This window comes from Lynx canadensis, chromosome B3, assembly GCF_007474595.2.
Source record: "Lynx canadensis isolate LIC74 chromosome B3, mLynCan4.pri.v2, whole genome shotgun sequence".
In the NCBI taxonomy this organism is placed as follows: domain Eukaryota; kingdom Metazoa; phylum Chordata; class Mammalia; order Carnivora; family Felidae; genus Lynx; species Lynx canadensis.
In genome coordinates, this window is record NC_044308.2 from 5,841,245 (window position 1) to 5,865,671 (window position 24,427).

Consider the following 24,427-nt stretch of genomic DNA (forward strand, 5'->3'; position numbering starts at 1 on the left):
TTGGAGGTTAGGGTGTTGGCACATGACCAAGGCTCAACCAGCTGTGTGCTCCTGCCTGGGACTGTGACTCTTGAGGAAGTGACACAGAGATCCAGAAGCAGGAGAGAAATTATTCACAGTGGAGGTGGCCATGTCAAGAGCCCAGTGACAGAGCCGTCATGGAAAGCCCAGCATCACCTTTGGTGGCTGTGTCTCTTGGGGGGGTGGTGATGGTCAGGAGTAGTGGTAGTGGAGTCCTGGCTACAATGTTTTTACTGCCTACCCTCCCTTGTGCCTTCCAGTTCTCTGAAACTTGATATCCTTACAACTTCTTTGCGCAAATGAGTTGATGAATACTGATACAGCATCGGATCAGCAATAACTAGCTAGAAAATATAGATGGTAGTGTGAACAGGTAACATTTAACGCCTCTCCTTCCTGAAACCCCATGAAAATGACAGGAAGGTGCTTTTTAAAAAAGGAATAGGGGTGCCTGGGTGGCTCACTCGGTTAAGCGTCCGACTTCAGCTCAGGTCATGATCTCACGGTTCGTGGGTTCAAGCCCTGCGTTGGGCTCTGTGCATACAGCTCAGAGCCTGGAGCCTGCTTCTGTCTCCCTCACTCTCTACCCTCCCCTCCTTGTGCTCTGTCTCTCCCTCTCAAAAATAAAAATAAACATTCAAAAAATAAACTCATAAGGAATAAGAGAATAAAAAGGAAACAAAAGCAAGAAAATTTTGGACTTGGGAAGCAGGTGGCAAAAAGATTTAGCAGACCCAAGAAAGATCTGAACCAGTAAGGGAGAAAGCCTGGGAGTCACTTGATTCACATCACAAAGGCCCTAAAGACTCAAGAAAATGGCAGCTCCAGGTGTCTCTGGGTTCAACAGGATTGGGTGAAAATCTCTTTAAGACGCTTTTAAACTCTTAAGACTCCCTAACTGCAAGTAGCCAACAGAATGCAGTTAAAGTTTACATACTGAATGTTGAGGTCACCCCTCCCACACCCCAAGGCATGTTCCCCAACCGCCTCTGCAACTCAGGTGAGAGCTGGGTTGTTAGAGTAAAGGCAGCACCTGCGCTGCGCGGTAAGCGGGGCCTCGCCCACGTCCTTCCCGGGGAGCTGCACCCAGCCTGTGGGCGCCACGCGCCATAGCTTTCCCCGGTGTCTGTGAGCATCTGTGCTTCCTGTCGATTTATCTTGTACATACATTAGCAAGCCTAAGAGAGGTTATTTTGGGGGTCTGGGAATGCTCAAACGTTGTCCCACGTAAGTTAGTGGTAATTGCTTCTTCACTTTACCCCATGTTGGCTTAGGAAGGTGTTTCATAGGCACTCTCTACTTAAGGATAGCTGGGGAAACAGACAGGAGCCTGTCCCAACACTGCAGCCCAGCTGGGGTACCCTTTAGCAAAACCGGTTAACAAGCCCCACCCATGCCCACAGGGCTGGCTTCCTGTCAGTTTCTCAGTGACCCCTACCTTTTGATAGGAGTAGAGAGCCAAGTGAAGAAAGTATCTGTTTGGAAAGACAGAGACCAAAACAAATAGTAGGGAAAAAAGCAACTTTGGGGAAATAGACCAAACATGGAGAAGAAACATCAAAAATTATCATAAATGTTTTTAGGAAAGTCACTAACATTTATGAAAGAAGGAAAAGAAAAGAAAGAAAAAAGGGGGAGGCTCTTGTAAATGAAAATATGATAGCAAAAATGAAAAACTCAGAGAGTGGAGGCACTGAGCAGATGAGCTCTCCCCAAAGGTAGAACAACAACAAAAATATGGAAAATAGAACAGAAAATACACAGTAAGGTCACCCCGCTAGCACGTGGCATTGACAAGATTAGAATCCTGGCAGTTTTGCTCCAAAGTTCATTAAGGTCTTGGTGCAGGCAGATGAGTATTTTAATGGAATAGGATAAAGAACATAGAAATAAAATAGGAATGATAAAAGGTCACATTTCAAAACAAATGGGAAAAGATGACTCAAAAATATTTGTGTGACAATTGGCTACTTAAAAAAAACAGATGAAAGTTGGCTCCTTCCTCACTCTGTTCACAAAAGACACTCCCCTATGAATTAAAGAGGGAAATGTCAAAAATGAAACTCTGAGATTATTAGAAGAAACCACAGGAGAATTTATTTATAACCTTGAGGTAGGGAAAGCCTACTTACGTGCGATGGGTATAAAAAAAAAAAAAGAAAACTCCAACTGCATCAAAACTTATAACTTCTTTACAACAGAAAAGCACATAAACCAAGGAAAAAGGGAAACAACAAACTGGAAGAAAATATATAACGAGCAAGTGATACAGGCAGGCAATTCAAAGAAAACCTCAGTGGCCAATAAAAAATATGAAGAGATCAGTGAAAATTACATGAGATGCCATTGTATTCCATTAGTTTGCCCCCCCCCCCACACACACACACTGGAAAGCATGGTGTGCTCTCGGCCTCAAAGGGAGAGCTGGGAAGCCCCCCGCCCCGGGGAAGCCACTCTATTCTCTAAGGTATCCCAATACAGAGATGAAGCCCCCCAAGAAACTTGGCTTGGTGGAATGGGCTGTTATTTTGACAGGGGCAAATTGGGTTTCATGGGACCTGAGTATATACATTTTAGGGGCCTCTGTAAAAGAAAGAACACAAAATTTCCAACACAAAATGCCCATGGCCACCCTAATACCACCCAATATGGGGGGAAATGTGACAGGGGAAGTTTGAGTGAAAACAGACAGTGTTCCTAAGTGACTGGTTAAAATATTACTTTTGCTAATTTTACAAAAAAATGTGAACACAGCGGTCAGACCCCTCACAGGGCCTTGGAAGGGGCCATACAAGTGAGGGGCCCTGAAATTTAACCCCCTGTGTCTTCTTGGAAATCTATCTCTGGACAACTGACTTGGGTCAATTATCCTCAAGGATAGGGGACAATTCTCCATGGATGAGGCATGAGATTAAGTCACAGAGTATCTGAAAAGAGTGCCCTGTTGGAACATTTCACTAGTATACTTGATATTTAAAGTAAATTTCAAGTCAAAATAAAAATCTATAGCATGCGACTTGAATCTGTCTCCCTGGAGATTTTCTTTGAAGTTCCTTACCATTGGGGCGCCTGGGTGGTTCAGTCGGTTGGGCGTCCGACTTCGGCTCAGGTCACGTTCTCACGGTTCACGGTTCGAGCCCTGCGTTGGGCTCTGTGCTGACAGCTTGGAGCCTGGAGCCTGCTTCAGATGCTGTGTCTCCCTCTCTCTGGCCCTCCCCTGCTCACGCTCTGCCTCATTCCCTCTCTCAAAAATAAACATTAAAAAAATACATAAAGTTCCTTACCATTTCCAAATTATCTGAAGTCACAGAGTCAGGAGTATTCTGAGGAAAAAAGTGAGAAATTAATTCATAATAGGCTTGATGTACGTCCCCCCACCTCCTCTGAATCTCTTTCTTCCCCTGTTACTGTTGGCGGTAGTGACCTGTAGAAAGAAACAGAGGACTGATATTTGTGTGGTCCTCTGGCCTGCAGGATTTTTAACACACGATCCGTACTGTCTAAGATCTTAAAATGTAGTAGGGGAAACTGGAAATAATGATACGAGCAAAAATGAATGAACAGAGGTAAGGAGATCAGTCAGGAAGCCATTATAAAAATCTAAGTCGAAGTGAATATTCCTGATTGGCAAAATATATTGACGATGTTGGCAATTTTATTTAACCAACTCTACATGTAAGTCACAGTACCAGGACTATCCCTGGGACTGGTGTTATTTGGTTGGTTCTCAGTTATGGAAACTGAGTGAATTATGGTGAGAAACATCTCCTTTCCAAGGTAGTTTTCCCAGTTGGATAATAAATTAAGCCCTCAAAACGTATCTTTTGGATACGGAGTATGATACTGTGTAGTTGGTTAATAAGGAGTAGAAGGTGTGTTCTTAACAGTCCAGAAAATTATCATCTAGTTAATTAAAAAAAAAAAAAAAAACAAACCTTTCATGCACAAAAGGATAACTAAAATTCAAGGTAGTATATGGGGAAATGCCAAAAAAGAGGTATAAGGAATAAATTCTGTAAGAGTTTAGAGGAGGAAGATCTCTGGGCTGGTAACTCTTCCAGTGATCAGGACTACACCCCTCTTTGAAGACATTCACTGGGGAGAAGAGGCATTTGTTTGAAGCCACTCAGTGAACTCAGTGGTGAATGTGAGTCTCAAATTCACTCTCCTATATTAATAAGTTCATAAGTCTTTTGCACCTGATACAGTGTGTTTTAAAAGCTCACCCAATTAATGTTGCTGGTTAAAAACTAGTAAGTGCATATTGGATGGATGAGCAGATCAGGTCTCAGAATAATATTTACTGAGGAACTATATTTTAAAGACACAGCACAAGGTCCACATATAATTAAACTGAGGTGGGGGCCTGTGCTGGCTCAGTTGGTAGAGCATGCAACTCGAGGTCTCGGGGTTGTGAGTTCGAGCCCTATGCTGGACGTAGAGATTACTTTAAAAAAACTAAAAACTAAAAATAAATAAACTGAAATGGTAGAACTCCTGATTTCTAAGAATGTGAAAAATATATATACTGTATTCCCATATATCAAGAACAACCTGTTTATACCATAATCTGGGAAATTCCGTGGAATGCAAGGCATGAAAGGATTATTTCAGCCCAGATGGGGAAAAAAATTACCAATGAGGCAGGAGTCAGGATAAAAGATGACCCCCCCACCCCCCGAAATGCCTGGGAGCGGCTTTGGTGCAGAGGCGACTCTCAGACCAGAGACAGAGTGGGGCTCCCACTGCTGAAGACACCTCTATTTTTTAATATCTCATTTTAACCAAAGCAAATCAACTTTGGAGTCGTGGGCCGGAGCACCTGCTGTCCTCTCCTACAGCCTCTGTAGGGCCCCCTTCATCTTGAAATTCCAAGGAGGATTTAGTTTGGATGTGGGTCAAGGGTAGAGAGAAACCTATCCGTGGGAAAGGGAGATGTCTCCTACCAGTTGCAACTGTCTGACTTTCTTCTTTGGATTTATAGCAAGTTGGGGGTGCTCCACTTCTTTGAGCCAAGACTCCTTGGGCAATCTGTACACATCCAGCCAAATCTCTCCGGCTCCTGCATTGGGAAACCACGGACCCGTTGAGCAATCACGAGCAGGCGAGAAGTCTCCTGTGAGGGATGGCCTGTCTTCTCAGAACCCCTGGCCCAGAGACCTGCTGGCGCCCTCGGAACGGCAACTTTGACAAACGGAAGGAGATGTCATTGCAAGTCCTTGCTCCTGGAGAGCTGGTGAGCCCCGACCGACGGGCCTCTGCCACCTGAAGGAAACAGGGCTCCTCCCACTCACAGCGCTGATATGACCGTTTTTTAACCAAGCTGCCTGCTCTGGCCGGTCCCCATGTTTTCTAGGCTCCAAATGGTAAATTCCAGTGACATTCTGTCTTACAGCTTTTCCCGTCTGGGGAGGACGGTGGTATAAACAGCCTCAGTAACTGAGAGGGGCATGGCTAAGGGCTAGAATTGGGAGAGATCGCTCAAGAGCATTCTCCTGGCTGATATTAGAGGAAGTCACAACCCACGGAAGTGGCTGTGGGGCTTTAACTCATCATAGAAACGCACTCAGCTCCTATCCGGAATTCCCGTCAACCTGGGAAGGCTTGCTTTCCCATGGTGTGGGCATCTGGCTCAGTGTTTCCTCTAGAAAGTAATCATCTGGACACCTGGATTTCAGACTTCCGCCCCCCAGTCCTGTGAGAGAATAAATATCTTTGGTTTTGAGCCACCCGGTTTGTGGTGCTTGGTGGGGGCAGCCCCAGGAACTACTAAAGAGTATAAAAGCTTCCTTTGATGCATAAAACATGATGAAGTATACGCTTTCTCTCAAGCACTTCACATTTGAGGGGCCCGGGGCAAGAATATAAATAGAGGCCCAAAGTTAAAAATCAAGCAAACAGTCACTTGAATAAAATACGTCCTATCACCATAGTAATGATTACAGCAGGTAGGATCCAAGGATGAATGCTGGAACTGGTGGCCATCCTTTAAGGGGACCCAGGACACGTGCGTTGCCTCGTGTTTATCATTACTGTGGTGGTTTCAATATATGCCTCCAAATTCTTTGATCCTCCTACCTCAAAGAGGTAGAGAGGCTTAAATCCTCTGCCCCAGAGTGTGGTCCAGGTATAGTGACTTGCTTCTAACAGAATACGGGAAGGGAAGTGTTTTATCAATGGAGGAATCTGGCAGACACCTGTTAGGTGATGTCGCTAGCACATACACCCTGATATACAGTGACGAGAGCACTTCACCCCTGTGGCATCTCTCCCAAATCCTTAACCCCAGTTGAATCCTGAGAAAAATATCAGGCAAATTGAAATTGAGAGACATAGTGCAAAATATCTAATCGGTATTCTTCAAAAAAGCGTCAAGGTCAAGAAAAACAAAGACCAAGAAATTGTCATAGATGGGAGTAGACTAAGAAGACACGATGAGTAAATATAATATGATATCCTGAACTGAGCCTTGGAACAGAACTATTAGTGGAAAAACTGGCGAAATCTGGGGGAAAAAAAAAAACCTTTAGTTAATAGTATTGTACCAATGTCATTGCTTAATTTTGACAAATGGTCACATTAAATGTCGGTATTGGGGAAGCTGGGCGAAGGGTGCAGGGGAACTCTGTACCTATCTTTGTAGCTCTTCTGTAAATCTTTGCAATGTTTCTGTAAATTATTTCTAAATAAAACATTTGGAAAAAAGGTGGTCGTCTGGAAGAGACTACACATCTGAACCTTCTCAACCACCTTTGGTTAATCTTGCCTTGTAGGAGGAAGGCTGCGAAGTCCCCTCCGTGGGAGATCTCCGTCTTCAGACAGGTGGTTTGCTTGCTGGTATCGTCCTGGGAAGAAGAGAGGGGCGGAAAGAGGGAGCTCAGCCTGAGGACGGACGGGAGTGTGTTTCGGGGTCTCTTGGGGTTCATACCAGGAAACATGAGTCCTTTTAAAGCTCATGACACAAAAAAGATGTCTCGATATGCTTCATACTTCCCATTTTTGTACAGGAGTTGGTCAAGATCATATGTAAAGAAGCAGAACTCGATTTTCTGCCTAAACGTTTTTGGACTTATTTCCTGGTTTTTTAAATACTCCAGATGGTTGTGGTGATTGCATACTATCTGTTCTCCTGGTCATATCTGCAAACTCTAAAGACCTGTGCCAGCACTCAGTTATTCAAAATGAGATGAAGAAAGTTCTACTGAAAACTCTGGTCAGCCACTTGAAGAAAAGCTCCATCTGGACCTTAGCAGTGCCTCTGTCTGTTCCGGCTGCTATAACAAAATACCATAGACTGGATGGCTCACAAACGATGAACCTTTATCTCTCACAGTCCTGGAGGCTGGAAATCTAAGATTTCCAAGGACTTCAAGAACCTGGCCGATGCAGTGCCTGCTAAGAGCCCGTTTCCTGGTTCACAGATTTCCTGCCTGCCACCTTCCCGGTGTGTCCTTACATGGCAGAAGGGTTGAGGGAGCTCTCCTAGGCCTCATATAAGGGCACTAATCCCTTGCCCTTGTCCTTGATGAAGGCTCCGTCTTCATGACCTAAACACCTCCCAAAGGTCCCACCTCCCACTATCATCACAATGGGGATTAGGATTTCAACCCGGATTTTGTGGGGACACAAACATTCAGTCCATAGCAAGTAGAGACTGACTGTAACCCTAGTATGAAATCTACTCGAATTTCAGGCCAGGTGAGAGACTCCATGTTTATGGTTGTCTATGACTTGCTTTTTAATTTTCTTAATTGTATCTTTATAATAACAAAGACAATTAGTAGTAGTAGTAATATTTTAAGTTTATTTATTTTGAGAGAGAGAGGATGAGCAGGGGAGGGGCAGAGAGGGGACAGAGGATCCAAAGTGGGCTGTGTGCTGACAGCAGAGAGCCCGATGTGGGGCTCGAACTCACAAACCGTGAGATCATGATCTGAGCTGACGTTGGATGCTTAACTGACTGAGCCACTCGGGCGCCCCAAAGATAAGTATTATTATTATTTTTTTTTTTAATTTTTTTTTCAACGTTTATTTATTTTTGGGACAGAGAGACAGAGCATGAACGGGGGAGGGGCAGAGAGAGAGGGAGACACGGAATCGGAAACAGGCTCCAGGCTCTGAGCCATCAGCCCAGAGCCTGATGCGGGGCTCGAGCTCACGGCCTGCGAGATCGTGACCTGGTTGAAGTCGGACGCTTAACCGACTGCGCCACCCAGGCGCCCCAGTATTATTATTTTTAAGGGCGTTATTCAGGCTCTGTGCTGACAGCTTGGAGCCTGGAGCCTGCTTCAGATTCTGTGCCTCCCTCTCTCTCTGCCCCTGCCTTCGCTCTCTCTCTCAAAAATGAATAAACATTAAAAAAAAAAAAAGAACTTTATTAACAGGTGCTTGCATTTTGTTGACTTTTTGAAAAAAATCAAGTTGTAATGTTTTATTGCAAATTAAAAATGAGGTGCTTAAAAATCTCAACTTGGCTAGATACGAAACAATTTTAAAACCATTAAAAAAGTATATTGAAAAAAAAAGGCTTTTTGAAAAACCCATTTGGTATTACCAAAAAGAGACATCTTCAGGTAAAAATAAAAATCAGGGGTACCTGGGTGGCTCAGTCGGTTGAGCATCTAACTCTTGATTTCTGCTTAGGTCATGATCTTGCATTTGATGAGATTGAGCCCCACATGGGGCTCTGCCCTGACAGTGCAGAACCTGCTAGGGATTCCCCCTTCCCCCCTCTCTCTGCCCCACTCCTGCTTCTGCACTCTGTCTCAAAATAAACAAACAAACAGGGGTGTCTGGGTGGCTCAGCTGGTTAAGCGTCCGGCTTCGGCTCAGGTCATGATCTCTGGATTTGTGAGTTGGAGCCCTGCGTCGGGCTCTGTGCTGACAGCTCGGAGCCTGGAGCCTGCTTCTGATTCTGTGTCTCCCTCTCTCTCTGTTCCTCCCCTATTCATGCTGTCTCTCTCTCTCTCTCTCTCTCTCTCTCTCTCTCTCTCAATAAACATTTAAATTTTTTTTAAATAAATAAACATTAAAAAAAAAAACAGATGCTGGCATAAATAGTGACACTAGTTCCAGTTGTCTGGTCAACAGTAGAAAAACAAGGTCTTCAGCTCCGATCTTTTGTTTGCCCCTTACTGCTGGGATTTCATAATCATTTCTATTTCCCCCGTCCCCCAATTCCCTCCCCTCCAGCAACCACCAATCAGTTTTCTGTATTTAAGAGTCTGTTTGTTTCTCTTTTTTCTTTGTTTTTGTTTCTTAAAATCCACATATGAGCAAAATCATATGGTATTTGTCCTTCTCTAACTTATTTCACTTTGCATAATACTCTCTAGTTCCATCCATGTTGTTGCAAATGACAGGATTTCATTCTCTTTTTATGGCTGAGTAATATTCCATTGTGTGTATATATGTATATATATATATATATATATATACCACATCTTCTGTATCCATTCATCAGTCGATGGACACTTGGGTTGCTTCCATAATTTGTCTACTGTAAATAATGCTGCAGTAGACACAGAGAGGTACGTATATCTTTTTGAATTAGTGTTTTCATTTTCTTTGGTTAAATCCCCACTAGTGCAATTGCTGGGTCATAGGGTAGTTCTATTTTTAATTTTCTGAGGAACCTCCATACTGTTTTCCAGAGTGGCTGCACCAGTTTGCATTCCCACCGACAGTGCACGAGGGTTCCTTTTTTTCCACGTCCTTGCCAATACTTGTTATTACTGTCTTTTTGAGTCTAGCCATTCTGAGAGGTACGAGGCAATATCTCATTGTGGTTTCGATTTGCATTTCCCTGATGATGAGTCATGTTGAGCATCTCTGCATGTGTCAATTGACCGTCTAGATGTCTTCTTTAGGGAAATGTCTGTTCATGTCTTCTGCCCAGTTTGTCATTGGATTATTTGGTTTGGGGTGTTGAGTTGTATCAGTCCGTTATTTTGGATCCAAACTCTTTGTCAGGTGTATCATTTGCAGATACCTTCTCCCATTCCCTAGGCTGCCTTGTCATTTTGTCGAAACATTCCTTCACCGTGCACCTCTTATCTTGGTGTAGTCCAGGTGGTTTATTTTTCCTGATCACGTCTTGTCAGAGGACTGAAGCGGGCGGTGGAACAGTTGGTAAGCCTGCATTTACTCAGCCCCGCCCTGCTCCGCCTTGGGAACCAGGAAGTCTCACCCGAATTCTTGGCTGCTTTTGTCCCTCTGCCATCTTATGGCTTAGGTTTTCTGGGTGTTTGCATTAGTAACAGAAGTTGCGGGGTTGAGGTGGCTGCTGACCTTGGCTCTCATCTTGATTTTCCCCCAATACAGATTCTCTCACTGGCGTACCTGGTTCTGCGCCCTGCTTGTCAACCCCCTCCATCCATTCTCCCTGCGCAGGAGGGTTGGTGTGGTATGGCGGGTCTCTGCCTGTACACAGGTAGGGACTGTTGCCTGCACCGGGCCCAATGCTGTGGGGCCTGACCTTCAGGGGCACCTTCTGACCCCTCATTCCTTCCCCCACTCTCACTAGGTGGGATCCTGCTGATGATTGCATGGAGGTCTAGCCGTAGACGGGGACAGCATTCACAGTGGCTGTGTTCCCCTACAGATGTACTGTCTTGTGCTGAACTCCACCAGGGCCTTAACACCTGCTGCCTCACACACTTTCTCCTCCAACAGTACCAAACTTCACCGTCTCACCATCTCCTACACCGAAAGGACCCTTCCTGGGATTACTCTCTATGGCAATCTGCCGTCCAAATACATCCTCCTTGGTGTCTTTCCTGCTGATGAAACCCTGTCTGTTCTCCATATGGAGCCATCTGACTGTTCCCTAACCATCGTTGCCATGACCTCCTTGTCCCCGCCAGCAGGTGCGAGTGCTCCTTGCAACACGGCAGGTGGTGTGGGCAGGGGCCTCCGCCTCACTGCTCGGGATGGTGCTCATGCTGTCCGGGGCCAGCTGTGACAGCGGTGGCTCCTCCTGGGGTGTGAGGGTCACTGGGCTGGTGCCGGCAGTGGTGGGGGAGGGGGTCTGCTCAAGGCTCTCGGGGCTCCAGTTAGTTCCTGCTACAGAGTGAACTCTAATAACATCTTTTGATGAGGAGTTTTAATTCTTTTTAAACAGCTTTATTAGAAATATAATAACATATACTAACTACACGTTTCATGTTTATTTATTTTTGAGTGAGAGAGAAAGAGCAAGAGGTGGAGGGGCAGAGAGAGAGGGAGACACAGAATCCGCAGCGGGCTCCAGGCTCTGAGCCGTCAACACAGAGACCGACACGGGGCTGTGAGATCATGAGGCTTAACCGACTGAGCCACCCAGACACCCCCCGAACTACATGTTGAAAGTGTACAATTTGACGTTTCGACATATGTATATCCCTTAAAACCATCACAAGACCGTGAACATATCCATCACCCCCAAAAGTTCCATCCTGCCCTTGGTAATCATTCCTTCCACCTTCCTCCCACCGCACCCCAGGCAAAAACTGATGCTCTCCGTCGCTACCTTAGTTTGCATTTTCTAGAAATTTATATAAATGGAATCATTCAGTATGTACTCTTTTTGTTTCTGATTTCTTTCACTCGGCATAATTATTTTAAGATGCATCCACATCGCCATGTGCCTGAATATTAATAGTTCGTTGCATCGTGTGGGCATACCGCAATTGGCTTATCCACTCATGTGCTGATGGACTTTTGGGTGTTTCTGGGTTTTGGCTCTTACGCGTAGAGCTGCTTACAAACAGTCATGTGCACGTATCTATATGGAGACATGCTCTTATTTCTCCTGTGTAAATATCAAGGCGTGGAATGCCTGGATTGTATGGTAGGCGTACGTTTAACTTTTCAAAAAAAACTGCCAAAGGGATGCCTGAATGGCTCCGGCAGTACAGTGAGCATCCCTTGATCTCGGGGTTGTGAGTTTCAGCCCAGTGCTGGGCGTAGAGATTAAATTAATTAATTAATTAGTTAAAAAAATAAAACCTACCACAACGATTGTACTGTTATACTTGACCACCAGCAGTGCACGAGAGTTCCAGCTGTTCTGTGTCTGTGTCCCTGTCAGCACTTGGTATGGTCGGTCTTTTTAATTTTAGCCAGGCTAATACATGCACAGTGGTAGGTCATCATGATCTTGACTTGCATTTCACCAATGACTAAGGATGTGGAGCATCTTACTCTCTTTCCAAATAGCTTCTTTGGTCAGCTGTCTTTTCTTTTCAAATCCTTTGCCCATTTTAAAAGCTGGGTCTTTTTAATCCTTCATTTTCGAGTTTGTGTTTTGAGAGTTCATCACGTGTTTGGGATTCAAGTCGTTTCTCAGGTCTGTGATTTACAATTATTTTCTCCCAGTCTATTGCTTGTCTTTTTATTCTTTTACCAGTGTCATCTACAGAAGAAGTTTTAAATTTAGATGAAGTACAACTTGTCAGTTTTTTCCTGTATGTTGTGCTTTTGATGTTGTAGCTAAAACCTTCTGGCCTAACCCCAGGTCACGAGACTTTCTCTTATGTTTTCTTCTAGAGGTTTTATGATTTTAGATTTTACATATAGACATATGACCCACTTCAAGTTAATTTTTGTGTTTGTTGTGAGAATAAGAAGTTTTTAACTTTGATGAAGTCCAATACCAATTTTTTCTTTTATATTCAGTGCTCTTCATGTCCTAAGAAATATTGTAGCAAATATATTTTCTTGTGTTTTCTTCAAGAAACCTTTACATTTAGACCTATAATCCATCTCAAATTAATTCTTTTTAAAATGTTTATGAGCGAGCGAGCCCGGGCGCACAAGTGGGGAAGGGGCAGAGAGAGAGAGAAGGAGACAGAGAATCAGAAGCGGGCTCCAGGCTCTGAGCTGTCAGTGCCGAGCCCGACGCGGGGCTTGAACCCATGAACCACAGATCATGACCAGAGTTGAAGTCAGACGCTCAACCAACTGAACCACCCAGGCACACCTCGAATTAATTCTTATATATGGTATAAAGTAGGGCTGAGGTTCATTTTCCCTCCCACTTTTTTTTTTTTGATGTTTATTTTTATTTTTGAGAGAGAGCGTGAGTGGGGAAGGGGCAGAGAGAAAGAGGCAGGGACAGAGGATCAAAAGCGAGCTCTGTGCTGACAGCAGCAAGCCTGATGCGGGGCTTGAACTCACAAACCATGAGATCATGACCTGAACCAAAGTCGGACGCTCAACCGATTGAGCACCCAGGTGCCCCATCCCTCCCACGTATTATTCTAGCATTCCAGCATCATTTGTTGAAAATACTTTCTCTTCCCCACTGACTTCCTTTGATGCCCATCAATGGCATTCTTTATAAGACAATGGTATTTTTTATAAGGCAATTAAAAATTTTACGGTGGGTTCATTGAGTCACAAAACACTTTCTGAGAACCCACTGAATACAGGTAGTGTGCTAGGAGCAAGGGAGGCATGGGTGAATAGTGTCCCCTGCCCTCAAGAAGGTTATGTCCAAGAGAAGAAGTGGTCATACAAACAAATAGGATGGAGGGTGGAGAAAACACTGTGACAGAAAGTCGTGCCGTATGGGGGTAGACAGAGGAGGGAGAGACCGGGTCCTTGGGGCATAAGAGGGAAAGTATCTCAGAGGATATATTTGAGCTGGTCTTGAGGGAAATGTAAGGAAGGAGGGAGATTTAACAGGCGCACATGGTAGGCAGGGAGGCAAGGAGAATACTCCCAGCAGAGGGAACAGGATGTGAAGCAGCCTGGAAAATTCAGGGACTTGTAAGTAGTTGTTGAATGTGTCGGTCTGGTGCTCAACCTGGACTGGAGTTCCTTAGTAAGCGTCTTCTCTAGACAACATGGCAAGTGAATCCAAGGCATCCAGCATGTGCCCTTGGATGGCGGGCATCTTTTAATCGGATCTCTTAGAGGAGGTGCTCTGTCCAGAGAGTCGCTATCTTTCTACTCTAGGACAGCTGTCGTCACCTCCATATTAAAAGTAAACTTCATCTGCTACAGCTCTTAGCCCAGCCACAGGGAAAAGAACAGGAACTTACCACTTCATTGATGGCTTTGATTAGGAAAAGACCATCCTTACAAAAATAAAACAGTCTGGCGATACCTGAAATGGAAAAATCGGTGACAGACCATTGAGTCAGAGAAGAACTGGAATTTTATATCTGACTTTCTGAATTCTCATTGTGTGCTCGTGGGTCCTTAGGCCTCCTCCTGGCCCCTCCACAGCCCCTGCTGATCTCAGTCTCCCTGCTTTCCTCCACCCCTCTCATGACGTGTTCAGGCTGTTCTCCCTCCTGGATCCTCCCTACCGACGCTGGCCCATCCTCTTGTCCTGGAAGCCTCTGGAAAACACTCATAACTTGCCCCAATACCCATAATCCAGAAGGGCAAAGGCAAAGGGCCCACCCTGTAAGCAGGTCTAACTCAACCCACTAAACATCTGAGGGATATCTGCTCCGTGACCACAAATGTCCCAGGGACAGCCAAGGCACTCTCTTCCCTCAAGCGCACTGCACTGAGGGTCACACGGACGTGAAAGCAAGTAGACATAATGCAGCGTGATAGATGCGATCCCATCTTTAGGCCCCACTCCTCCTGAGTATCAACATTCCCCTTCCTGCTGCCCCAGGGCTGCGTGTGGTCAGCTCAGACCGCTGAGGCCTTATTCCCCTATGACTGATGTCAAGGAATGGCATCATCGTCCACCCCATTATCTAAGGCAGAGAGGAGGACCATTTTTCTCACCTCCCCACTCACATCCCTGCTTACCTACCCCATACGCATATTCCACTGCTGGCCGAGTTTTGCCATTATGTTTACCTTTTTGTTTTTTAAACTTTTTATTTTGAACTAATATTAGGCTTGTAGAAAAGTTGCAAAAATAGTTGAGTTCCCATATATCACTCACATCACTTCCCCCGTGATAACATCTTACATGAACACAGCACCATTTTTCTTTTCATTTTACCAGCCTGTGCCTTGGTTCAGAACTTCATAGTTTCTCTCTTCGATGAATGCAACACTTCTTCTTGGTTTCCCTCCCTGCCCTTTTTTTCTGTTTCTTTTTTTTTTAAGCAGCAAAAGATGGGTTTATTTGGGAATAGTAGAGAATTGCAACCCTGGACCAGCAAACTACTGCAAAACCACATCTCTGCCTCTCATTTTGACTTTTCAGACTGCTACCATGGTGTCCTTCCTAAAATGCCAATCTGGTCAGGTCACTCTCCTGTAGAAACAGGGCCCTCCAAGACTCTCTATGGTTCCATATACAATAGTCTTCATGAAGGCCTGATTCATCCTCAAGCTGAGGGAAAAGAACCAATCCCTGGTTTCTATGAGCAGCAAGATTTCTGAGTACCCAAAGGGTGGGGACTCTGGGTCCACGTTGGCTGGTTCAAATCCTGCCTGTACCCCTTACCTTCTATGTTACCTCAAGTGAGTTATTTAACCTCAGTGCCTCAGATGCCTCTTCTGAAAAACAGGGATAATAAATTGTACTTATTTCCTAGGGCTGTTGTGAGGGTTAAATGGGCCAACCTATGTATAATGTTAGAATAGTGCTTGGCACATCATCCTGTTCTGTAGACGTTAGTTAATGCTATGTGGTCAGGGAGGATTCTCCATGTCTGGCCTCACCCATACCTGGAAGGGAGATTTAGTTGAACGGTCTATAGACACTTATAAATTAGGCTAAAAAATAAATAAAAAGAACGAGTACCCGTTTCATCCACAGGAGCAATAAGTATTTCACTCCCCAAATCTGCAGCCCAGATGGAAGTGACATCAACCTTAAGTTTCTCCCAAATATACAGTCGTTTAGCATCGTACAGATTATAGATGGAGAACCCTTTGGCTCCTCCAATGAACACATAGTCTTGGGAAACAGCCATACAATTTGGCATTTTGGTGAGCTGGGAAAACAAAAACAAAGAAAAAAGGAATGCTTTTCAGCTGCCCCCATCTGCAAAAATATGAGCTGACTTTTCAGAGAGGCATGTGGGTCCTTCCTGGATATAGTATCACCCCAAATAGAGCTCATCTAAATATCTTGCCCAAGCATCAAGACAGTCATAGCATTCTACTTTTAGGGGAAAGGAGCCAGAGAAAACAAGTACACATTCACAACACTGACCCTGACCACGAGCCCTCTGAGGAGTGGACAAGTGGTCCCATTCCCTGTACTTTTTTCATCTAGAACACTGCAGAAAGAGCTATAGCTGAGGCACTGGCAGATTCTCAACCATCAAGCAAGAGGGTGATTAATATATTCAGAAGTATTTTTAAATAACAACAGAATATAAAAGACTTTCTGTATAGTCTTCAACTAACCAGAATACCCATTTCTCCGGGGCAATTACGAGACCCATTTTAATCAACGCAGCATGCTTATAATCTTTCAGAAATGCCCCTGTCTTATTGAATGAAGGATCCTTGGAGGAATTCCTTCCCCGGATCAGGCATTTTCATTTATTAGTACTCAGCTGGGAAACAGGGACTCCTGGTCGTGGCTCCATACCTTGCTTTCTACAAGCGGAAGGTAGATGGTGGGCTGGACCCGGCTGTGCTCCGCTTCCCTCAGCGCATCCCTCTTCATGATCACTTCCCAAGCCTGGTCAAACAGAAGGTTCACCATCTTGTTGATCATTCGGTAAGGCTGGGGCAGGGATTCCAGCTCCTGTTCTGAATCTTTGAAGGCAAAATCCTTTTCATTGTCCTGAGGCCAGTCCTGCTCTGTTGGGGACGGCACCTCCAGCAGCACCTTTCGTACAAAGCTGGAGAACCTCATCTTACGGACTTGACTTCCTCCGGGGGATGACATCACAGAAGCTGGCCCTGGAAACTTCTATGAAACTCTGAAAAGCTGATAAAGGAAGCAAGCAAAGGTACTTTGAGAAACAGGGCAAGTTACCAGAAGACAGCACGTCGTGCCTTCTAGCACAAAAACAGGCCCATGGGGACTGTTTATTCTAGAGACCGGCACTTTCCTTATTTACCACAGGGCCCTTCATATTAGTATGGATATCATGTCAGTATGGATATATGCTTTTCATATTAGTAAGGAGAGCAGCAGAAACAGGTATTGACAAGTCGCATCTTCCAGGCTAGCCCAAGATGATGCGTGTGCACTATGGTGCAGGGAGAGGAATTAGGTATTCTCGTTGCCCTTCTCCTTCTGCTAAGAGAGCGTTCATCTCAGTCCCAACTAGAAGCCAGCCTACCCCCTACGTTCTCCTGCTTCTTCCATCTCCGCAAATGGCTGTGCCCAGGCCAGCTGGGTAGCGAGCCACGTCTGCTCTCCTTCGTTTCCTTCACCTCCGACCAGATGCCGTTAAGCACTTCTAATCCTTGCTGTCTCATTTGCTCCTTTCTCTCTAAGGCCATAGCTACCAACCAGGAGTTCTGTAGGCACAGTGCCCAGGGCCTGTGAGATTTTTCTAGGGGCTACAGAAATGTTTGAGACTTGAAAATTGACTAACAGGAAACAAAATCCCCACAAAATCAAAACTGTTCATCATTCACAAAAATATTGCAACTTTCTGGCTCCAGCCTGCATGTGGGCATCATGTTTCTGTACTTTATAAGACTCAAACCTGTACAAATTATAAAAAAGCCTTTCAAATATTATAGTTAAATAAAGGCATTTAATGTGGCACACGGGGTCTGTTTTAAGATGAATAACATGTAGCAGAGTGGGGTCCTGCACTGTCAGCACTGGGGGCCGTGGAAGTCTTGTAAAAACCCACGGCCGTTGGGGCGCCTGGGTGGCGCAATCGGTTAAGCGTCCGATTTCAGCCAGGTCACGATCTCGCGGTCCGTGAGTTCGAGCCCCGCGTCGGGCTCTGGGCTGATGGCTCAGAGCCTGGAGCCTGTTTCCGATTCTGTGTCTCCCTCTCTCTCTGCCCCTCCCCCGTTCATGCTCTGTCTCTCTCTGTCCCAAAAATAAATAAAAACGTTGAAAAAAAATTAAAAAAAAAAAAAACAAAAAAAAACAAAAAACCCACCGCCGTCATCTTTCCTCACCTGCTAGGGTACACCTGTGATGTTTCCGGTGCATGGGTAGAGGAGCCAGGTGTCTGAATATGAGAGAAAAGAACCACCTGAAAGAATTGGTAGGGACAGTAAACCGAGCTCCCACAGGGCCAGGAGTAATGCCTGTATCCACCAGGGAGAATGGAAAGCCTCGTAATTCACAAGCTTTGGGTGGAGTGCTCAGAAGAGTCTTGCCAAGTAGCAGGGAAAATTAGCCCTCAAATAAATGCCGCTCTGGTATCGCCAATCCAGTCTTAGAAGTTACGAGATCAAACGACTGATAAATAACTGCATACCAAAACAAAGCTTAAGAATACTTAGAGGAATACAGAAATATCCAGCATCTAATGAAGGAAATGTCTGGGATCCAATAAAAAAACTACCTGGCATTCAGAGGCAAGAAAACACACCCATAATGAAGAGAAAAGTCGATTAATTGAAGCTGACTCATAGTCAACACAGCTATTAGAAGTAGCAGAGAAAAAAGTTATTTATATATATATTAAATAACAACAGAATATAAAAGTCTTTCTGTATAGTCTTCAACTAACCAGAATACCCATTATATATATATATACACCCATATATATATACAAAATATCCATATATATATATAATACCCATATATATATATATATATATATATATATATTCCACATGTTCAAAAACGAAGAGGAAAAGTCAAGTAGAGATGTGGAAGGTACAAAGTAACCCAAATTGAACTTTTATTTATTTAGTTTTAAACTTTTTAATGTTTATATTTATTTATTTTTTAATTTTTATTTATTTTTGACAGAGAGAGACAGAGCATGAGCGGGGGAGGGGCAGAGAGAGAGGGAGACACAGAATCCGAAGCAGGCTCCAGGCTCCGAGCTGTCAGCACAAAGCCTGACGCGGGGTTCGAACACACGAACTGTGAGATCATGACCTGAGCCGAAGTCGGATGCTCAGCCGACTGAACCACCCAGGCGCCCCAATGTTTATTTATTTTTGAGAGAGACAGACAGGGCATGAGTGGGGAAGGGACAGAGACACAGAATCTGAAGCAGGCTCCAGGCTCTGAGCTGTCAACACAGAGCCCCACACGGGGCTCGAACTCACAAGCTGTGAGATCATGACCTGAGCCGAAGTTGGACTCTCAACTGACTGAGCCACCCAGGTGCCCCACCCCAACTGAACTTCTAGAGATGAAAACTACAGTGTCTGAGATGAAGAACAGGTTTGATTAATCACAAACTTTCAGAGCAAAATAAATTAGAAGATTAGTGAATTTGAAGATACAGCAATAGAAACAACCAGAAAAAATGAAGTGAGGTGTGGGAGTTACCTGAAGTTCCCTAATATGTATGATTGAAATCCCCAAAGGAGGGAAGAAACAAAAAAAATCTGTAGAAATAGACAAAATATTTCTAAATATGATAAAAACTATAAACTCACAGATCCAAGAAGAAAAACAAGTCCTAAGGAAATGAAACATGAAGAAATCTATACCAAGGCACATTGTGATCAAAACTAAAGACGCGATAAAGACAAATTTTGAAAAGCAGCCAGAGGGGGCAAAAAAAAACGACGTGAATAAAGGAACAAAATACAGGAGAGCAGCAGATTTCCTGAAGGAAAGCACCAGTGAGAGAGCAGTGAAGCAGTGTTCTAGAAGACTCTAGCCAACGACAGCAGTGTTCAGCTTCTTTTTTTAAGTACGTATGAAACATTTACCAAGACACATCATATCCTGGTCTGTAAGCCAAGTCTTAATAAATTAAAAAGTACTCAAGTCATACAAACTATGTTTTCTGACCACTCAGAATTATTTTAGAAGTCAATAACAGATATTTAGAAAGATGCAAAACCTCAAAAATAGCATACTTCTTAATAACTTATAGGTTATAACTAATTATATAACCTATAGTTATAGGTTATAACTAATAGGTATAATAACATACCTATTAGAATGGCTAAAATAAAAAAAAGTATTGACAATGCTAATAAAGATGCAGAGTAAGTGGGCAGGAATACAAAATGATACCACCCTGGAAAAGGATTTGGCAGTTTCTTATGAAGTTAAACATATATTTTACTCTATGACCCAGCAAGTGCGCTCCTGGGTATCTACTCCAGGAGTATGAATACTTACACTCACACACAAGCCTGTACACAAATGTTTATAGTGGCTCTACTTACAACTGCCAAAAATAAAAAAACAATCCAAATAGCCTTCACTGCGTAAGGGAATACTCCTTGGTAATAAAAAGTAAAAAACTACTGATATACACAAAAATATGGGTGAATCTCAAAGACATTATGCTCAGTGAAAGAAACCAGTCTCAAAATTTATGTGCAGTGATTCTATTTATATGGCATTCTAGGAAAGACAAAATGAGTAATGGGGGACAGATCAGTAGTTGCCAGGAGTTATGGGTGGAGGAAGAATATTATTAAAAAAAAGGATAGCATGAGGGGGGCTTGGGGGGGGGCGATGAAGCTGTTTTACCCAGATTGGAAAGGAAAATATAAAGCTGTCTTTATTCCTATTCAATATGATTATCTACATAGGAAATCTGATGAAATCTACCAAAAAATCTACTAAAACTAATAAATGATGTTGGCAAGGTTGCAGGATATAAGTTCAATATACAAAAACCTACTGTATTTCTATATACTGGCAACAAAAATCAAAAATTGAAATTAAAAAATACTATAATAGTATCAAAAGTATTATATAGGGATAAACCTGGCAAAAGTTGTATAAACTGTACACTTAAAGCTGTAAAATATTGCTGAGAGAAATTAGAGACCTAAGTAAATGGGTTGAGATACTTTGCGGGTTAGAAGACTCAGTTTTGTTAAGATGTCAATTCTTCCCAAATCTAAAATTCAACACAATCCCTATGAGAGTCCCAGCTGGCTTTTTTTTTTCTTTTTAAGAAATTAAGAAGCTCATTTTATAATTCATATGGATATGCAAAGTACCTAGAATAGCCAAAATAACTTAGAAAAAAAAGGACAGAATTGGAGGACCAACACTACCTAGTTCAAGACTATTATAAAACTACAGTAATCAAGACAGTGTGGTATTGACATCAAGCTACACAAATAGATCAGTGAAACCAAATAAAAAGTCCAGAATTAGACTCACATATGAACAGACGGCTTATTTTTGACAAAGGCGCAAAGCTAATTCAGTGGGAAAAGGATAGTTTTTTTTTCCCAATAAATAATGCTGCAGCAATTCAATATCCACATGGAAAAGAAAATGCACTCTGATCTATACCTTGCAGCATATACAAAAATTCACTCAAAGTAGATCATAGACCAAAATGTAAAATTTTAAACTATGTAACTTCTGGAAGAAAATATGGAGGAAACCTGTGCAATCTTCAGTTAGACAAAGATTTCTTAGATATGACATTGAAGCACAATCCATAAAAGACGAAATGGGTAACTTAAACCTTTCAGAAATACGTGTATGTTTTTCAAAAACCACCATTTAGAGAATGAAAGATAGTCCACAGTCTGGGAGAAAACGGTTGCAGGTCATATATATGATAAATTACTTGTGTCCAGAATATTTTGCACATTCTTAAAACTCAGTAATAAGAAATGACTCAATTCTTTCAAATGGGCCAAAGGTTTGCACACTTAACCAAAGAAGATATAACTGACGGACATGGGCACACGAAGAGATGTTCCATGTCATTAGTTAGTGAAATGGAAATTACAAGCACAATACATGTGTATTAGGATGCCTAAAGGTAAAAAGATCACACCAAGTGTTGTCAAGGATGTGGAGGACCCCGGAATTCCTCCAACTACTGTTGGGAAGGTAAAATGGTACAATCAGTTTGGAAAACAGTTTAGTAACTTCTTAAAAAGTTAAACATACTACCTACCACTATAGCCAGTCATCCCACTCCTCAGTATGATATAAGGGAACTGAAAACACATCCACACATAGGCTTCTACATGAATGCTCATCATGGCTTTATTAGTAGGAGCCCCAAACTGGAAACAACAAATGTTTATCAATAGGCAAACAGATAAACTCCCAGACAGTCATATCCCATATTTAGTGGGCATACAAAATAGCACAGCCACTTTGGAAAATAGTCTGGCAGTTTCTCACAAAGTTGAACATACACTCGTCCTATGATTCAGGAATTCCATTCCTACATATTACACAAGAAAAACTTAACATTTCATATGAAAATCTGTACTGTGCTATATTTATAGCACCTTTATTTACAATTGCCCCAAGCTAGAAACAACACGCACTTCAGTGCGTGAAGAGTTAATGAACTATGGTAGGTCCATACAATGGAATACTAGTTAACAATAAAAAGTTATAAACTACTGATTATGCTAAGTGAAAAAAATCAGATAGAAAAACCTACATACTACATGATTCAATTTGATGTTATGAAAAAGCGGAATTATAGGTATGGAGAACAGACTATATAAATCTGTGTTTAGAAGCACCCTGTGTTCATCTTTATCATCTAACGTATCATTGTGTTGTGTTTTCTATTTACTCGTGTCCCCCATTAACCTTTTACCTTAGGCTGAGAGCTTAGCACAGTGGTCGGGACATGGCTAACATTCAATAAATTTGCCTGCAGTATTGCCCTACCCTGGGACATAAATTTAGAGGATACTTCTGTCTCTCTCCCAAGCACTTCCCTCTGAAAAGGATGAGTAATTTGTGGGGCCAAGAGATTATACCCACCCAGAGCCTAGATGCACCCTTCTGGAGTCTAGACCATGTTCTGGTACCTATACCCCTGAAATTTACTGCCCAGATGATGCCAAGGCCTGCACAAACTTCTTTCCCAGCTTTCTCTTGAGGGCAGGCCCAGATGCTAATGTGTGCACCCCTAGACGTGAAAGATGGCCAAGGCATGGCTATTTGCAGGGGCAGGGGCAGGGGCAGAACTTGGATGTGGCTTGGAATATCCACACATTGCATGTAAGGCCCCTCTCAGTGATGTGAATGGCAGCCAGGAATGAGAAGAGGAGGGGTGTGGGAAAGGACCAGGGGGCCAGCTCTCCCCACAGTACCATATTCCAGCTGTGTTTCCAGGTATTCCAAGCAGCCCAAGAATTCCTTTTTTTTTTAAATATAATTTATTGTCAAGTTAGCTCACATACAGTGTATACAGTGTGCTCTTGGCTTTGGGAGTAGAGTCCCATGATTCATCGCTTACATACAACACCCAGTGCTCATCCCAACCAATGCCCTTTTCAATGCCCATCACCCATATTCCCACCTACCCTGCCCCCCCATCAACTCTCAGTTTTTTCTCTGTATTTAAGAGTCTCTTATGGTTTGCCTCCCTCCCTCTCTGTTTGAAACAATTTTTCCCCTTCCTTTCCCCCGTGGTCTTCTGTTAAGTTTCCCGAATTCCATATGAGTGAAAACATACGATATCTTTCTCTGACTTATTTCACTTAGCAGAATTACCCTCCAGTTCCATCCACGTTGTTGCAAATGGCAAGATTTCATCCTTTCTCATTGCCAAGTAGTATCCCATTGTGTATATATACACACCACATCTTCTTTATCCATTCATCAGTTGAGGGACACTTGGGCTCTTTCCATAATTTGGCTATTGTTGAGAGTGCTGCTATAAACATTGGGGTACCTGTGCTCCTATGAATCAGTACTCCTGTATCCTTTGGATAAATTCCTAATAGTGCTATTGCTGGAGCCCAAGACTTCTGAATGTGAAACTGGTAGAAGGTAGAAGACAAGGTAGAAGAACATATCTAATGTGACAATTGGGTTACCTTGACTTAAAACTTCTAAATATTTAAACGTATGGAATGTGTGGGGCACCTGGCTGGCTCAGTCAGTGGAGCATAGGAGGCTTGATCTTGGGGTCATGGGTCTGAGCCCCACTTTGGGCATAGAGATTAGTTAAAAAAAAAAATCTTTGGGGGCGCCTGGGTGGCGCAGTCGGTTAAGCGTCCGACTTCAGCCAGGTCACGATCTCGCGATCCGTGAGTTCGAGCCCCGCGTCAGGCTCTGGGCTGATGGCTCAGAGCCTGGAGCCTGTTTCCGATTCTGTGTCTCCCTCTCTCTCTGCCCCTCCCCCGTTCATGCTCTGTCTCTCTCTGTCCCAAAAATAAATAAACGTTGAAAAAAAAAATTAAAAAAAAAAATCTTTGGGGCACCTGGGTGGCCCAGTTGGTTGAGCATTAGGTTCTTGATTTCAGCTCAGGCCATGATCTCACTGTTTGTGAAATCAAACCCCATATCAGGCTCTGCACTGACAGCACAGATTCTCTCTCTCTGCCCCTCCCCCACTCTCTAAATAAATAAATTTAAAAAAATAAAATCTTTAATATTAATTAATTAATTAATTAACATATGGTATGTGGGTCTCTATTT

The 24,427-nt window shown here is 43.3% G+C and overlaps 1 protein-coding gene across 1 annotated transcript in view; it reads right to left on the reverse strand.

Annotated features, from left to right (window-relative positions):
- Nucleotides 1-24,427, reverse strand: part of WDR93 (WD repeat domain 93) — a 51,522-nt gene that overhangs the window by 26,413 nt on the left and 682 nt on the right. The window contains exons 2-7 of the mRNA XM_030317390.2: nucleotides 16,526-16,870; nucleotides 15,728-15,920; nucleotides 14,049-14,113; nucleotides 6,788-6,866; nucleotides 4,968-5,083; nucleotides 3,306-3,344 (exon numbers count right to left, since the gene is read on the reverse strand). Of these exons, the coding sequence (XP_030173250.1) occupies nucleotides 3,306-3,344; nucleotides 4,968-5,083; nucleotides 6,788-6,866; nucleotides 14,049-14,113; nucleotides 15,728-15,920; nucleotides 16,526-16,828 (795 nt within the window). The 5' untranslated portion in view covers nucleotides 16,829-16,870. The remainder of the gene's footprint in view (nucleotides 1-3,305; nucleotides 3,345-4,967; nucleotides 5,084-6,787; nucleotides 6,867-14,048; nucleotides 14,114-15,727; nucleotides 15,921-16,525; nucleotides 16,871-24,427) is intronic.